This window comes from Pundamilia nyererei, unplaced genomic scaffold (assembly GCF_000239375.1).
Source record: "Pundamilia nyererei isolate P.nyererei 1_Seehausen unplaced genomic scaffold, PunNye1.0 scaffold00123, whole genome shotgun sequence".
In the NCBI taxonomy this organism is placed as follows: Eukaryota; Metazoa; Chordata; class Actinopteri; order Cichliformes; family Cichlidae; genus Pundamilia; species Pundamilia nyererei.
The window spans coordinates 1,000,155-1,002,425 of NW_005187524.1; the positions used below are offsets into that span (position 1 = coordinate 1,000,155).

Consider the following 2,271-nt stretch of genomic DNA (forward strand, 5'->3'; position numbering starts at 1 on the left):
ACACACACACACACACACACACACACACACACACACACACACACACACACACACACACACACACCAGCTTAGAACTTTTGATCAGACACATAATGGGTTTCTCAGTGTATTCTGCTGACTCATCCTAAACCTGGCTGTTTGTAATGGAAAGGACACGGCACAGCAGAGTGGGAGTCAGAAATGGTAAAGTGGCCAGGTGCAATTTTACTCTCCAGGATTTGTCACCCATGTAAGATTTTTTTGGGGACAACAGAGGAAGAACAATCTCGGCACAAAGAACAAAAGCCATATCTAAAGTGTATTCCTGTTCCAAGCAGTGTATTTGAAATAATTGCAAATTTTGGAAGCAGACAGTCGTGCACCTTTAATCCCGCAACTTTACCACCAGGCTACATTCGACTAATACTTATAATACTTCTAATAAAATTACACACCTCATATTGTTTCTGTAGAAATGTTAGAGCCTGACCTGCTCCAAGTTAAAGACGGCAGCAGAGATCCTCTGGATACGATCCACCACCTTCTCAGGGTCTGAAAGCCCCTCAGTCCTCATCACTATGTCCTTGTACAGGTTGAGCTGCCACCTCACAGCAGGGTCATCAGACTACGAGTATGTTTAAGAAGAGCAAGTCAGACGCAGAGGAATATACTAAAGCTAGCATCTACTCACAGATATGAACCTCGTTTCGACTTGCTCACCTTTTCACGAAGGTGCAGGTTCTGCCGAATGTGGTCTTTAACTTCATCATCTGTATCTTTCTGTTATTCAACGAGGGAAAGAAAACCTTGGGCAATGCTTCATATCAAAGCTCTTCAAATCGTTTCACAGTAATTGTTGCTTCTGCCGAGGAGGTTGTGTTTTTGCATGCATGTGTTTCACTCGACAGCTCAAAAAAGTTAGCAGGGGTCATGTTAACAATAAGAATCTACTGTGAAAGTGTGTAAATCACTTATTCGTGTCCAATTATATACAGTATGTGACAGACGGTTTCTCACCATGAGGTAGCGTGTCTTAGCCAGAGAGATGAGCTCCTGATCTCCCGGGGTGCACATGTTAAGACCGATAGGCAGCATCTTCTTCAGGGCGGCTACAATCAGTGAGGTTTGGATGGAGTAGAACTCACCTCGCCGCTTCTTGTGCTTCCTCTCCTGATCTTGTCCCCCAGACTGTGAATTCACAGTGTTAATCTTAGACCACACACACTAGAAAATAAAAGCCAACAGCTCTCCGCATTTAATATGTTTAGTCTTTAAAAGGTGGAGCACACTATTTTCTTTTTGCTGAGACCAATGCTACACCCAAAACAATTCCCCTCTACATTTACACTGATACCTTAACAGTATTTTGTGCCACAGTGGGAGCATTCACACTGGGCTTGAGCAAAAGCCAGAGGCGACTGAAGCGTTTACTTTTTCAGCCTTGGCAAAAATCTGTGACTGGACTAAATCATGGGTGCTACTGAAGCATTAAGAATGGAGTCTCACACCTCAGTTGAAAAGCAGGCTGAGCCAAACTGGAGATGCTGGCTCTGAGAAAACGCTAATCTCCATACTAACATAGATATATAGTCTGACACGCACAGTGTTATCACACATCGACAAAAATATAAATAGTATGGGCTAAACACACCGGAGGATCACAATCCATCAACAGCAAACACACCACAAGACTTTCTACACACGGGCTGGGCTTCATTACTCTAGATGAGACACGTTTCACCCACACGGCAATGAGGAATGACCAAAGTGTCCACGTCAAACGAGGTGATGAATGGAGGCCACAAATAATTGGGTGACATAATGTATAACTGCACTGCAGACTATATAGCACAGGGGCTCAAGCTATTGGCTTTTCTGCTTGGCGACTAGAGCATGTAAGCCAATAAGCTGGCAGGTAAACAGCTCATGCACTGCATCACTCTACCTTTTCCTTAAAGGACTGTTTGAGACAGAGAGAGAGACAGAGAGGGAAAGACAGATAGAAGAAAAAGGACGAGAGGGCAATTAATGGAAGCGCACGGTCGTCGCGTGGACGTGCACTGCAATGAAAACCATTTGTTTGCCTTTAAACATCTAAAGCAGGCAGACAAGAAATAAAACGCGCTAACCCCTGTAATGCTTACAGGGCCTGAAAATATGAAGAAATATTTGTTTAGTGAGGGATGAATGTTAGTTTCCTCAAGTTATTGCAACAAGCAAGTACATTCATACACATGTGCCTAACACACACACACACACACACACACACACACACACACACACACACACACA

General features: G+C 43.7%; 1 protein-coding gene across 1 annotated transcript in view; it reads right to left on the minus strand.

Moving 5' to 3' along the window:
* The window catches only part of LOC102202511 (ryanodine receptor 3), a 107,461-nt gene that overhangs the window by 19,233 nt on the left and 85,957 nt on the right, over window positions 1–2,271 (minus strand). The window contains 3 exon segments of the mRNA XM_013913275.1: window positions 470–604; window positions 700–759; window positions 997–1,293. Coding sequence (XP_013768729.1) covers window positions 470–604; window positions 700–759; window positions 997–1,293 — 492 coding nt within the window.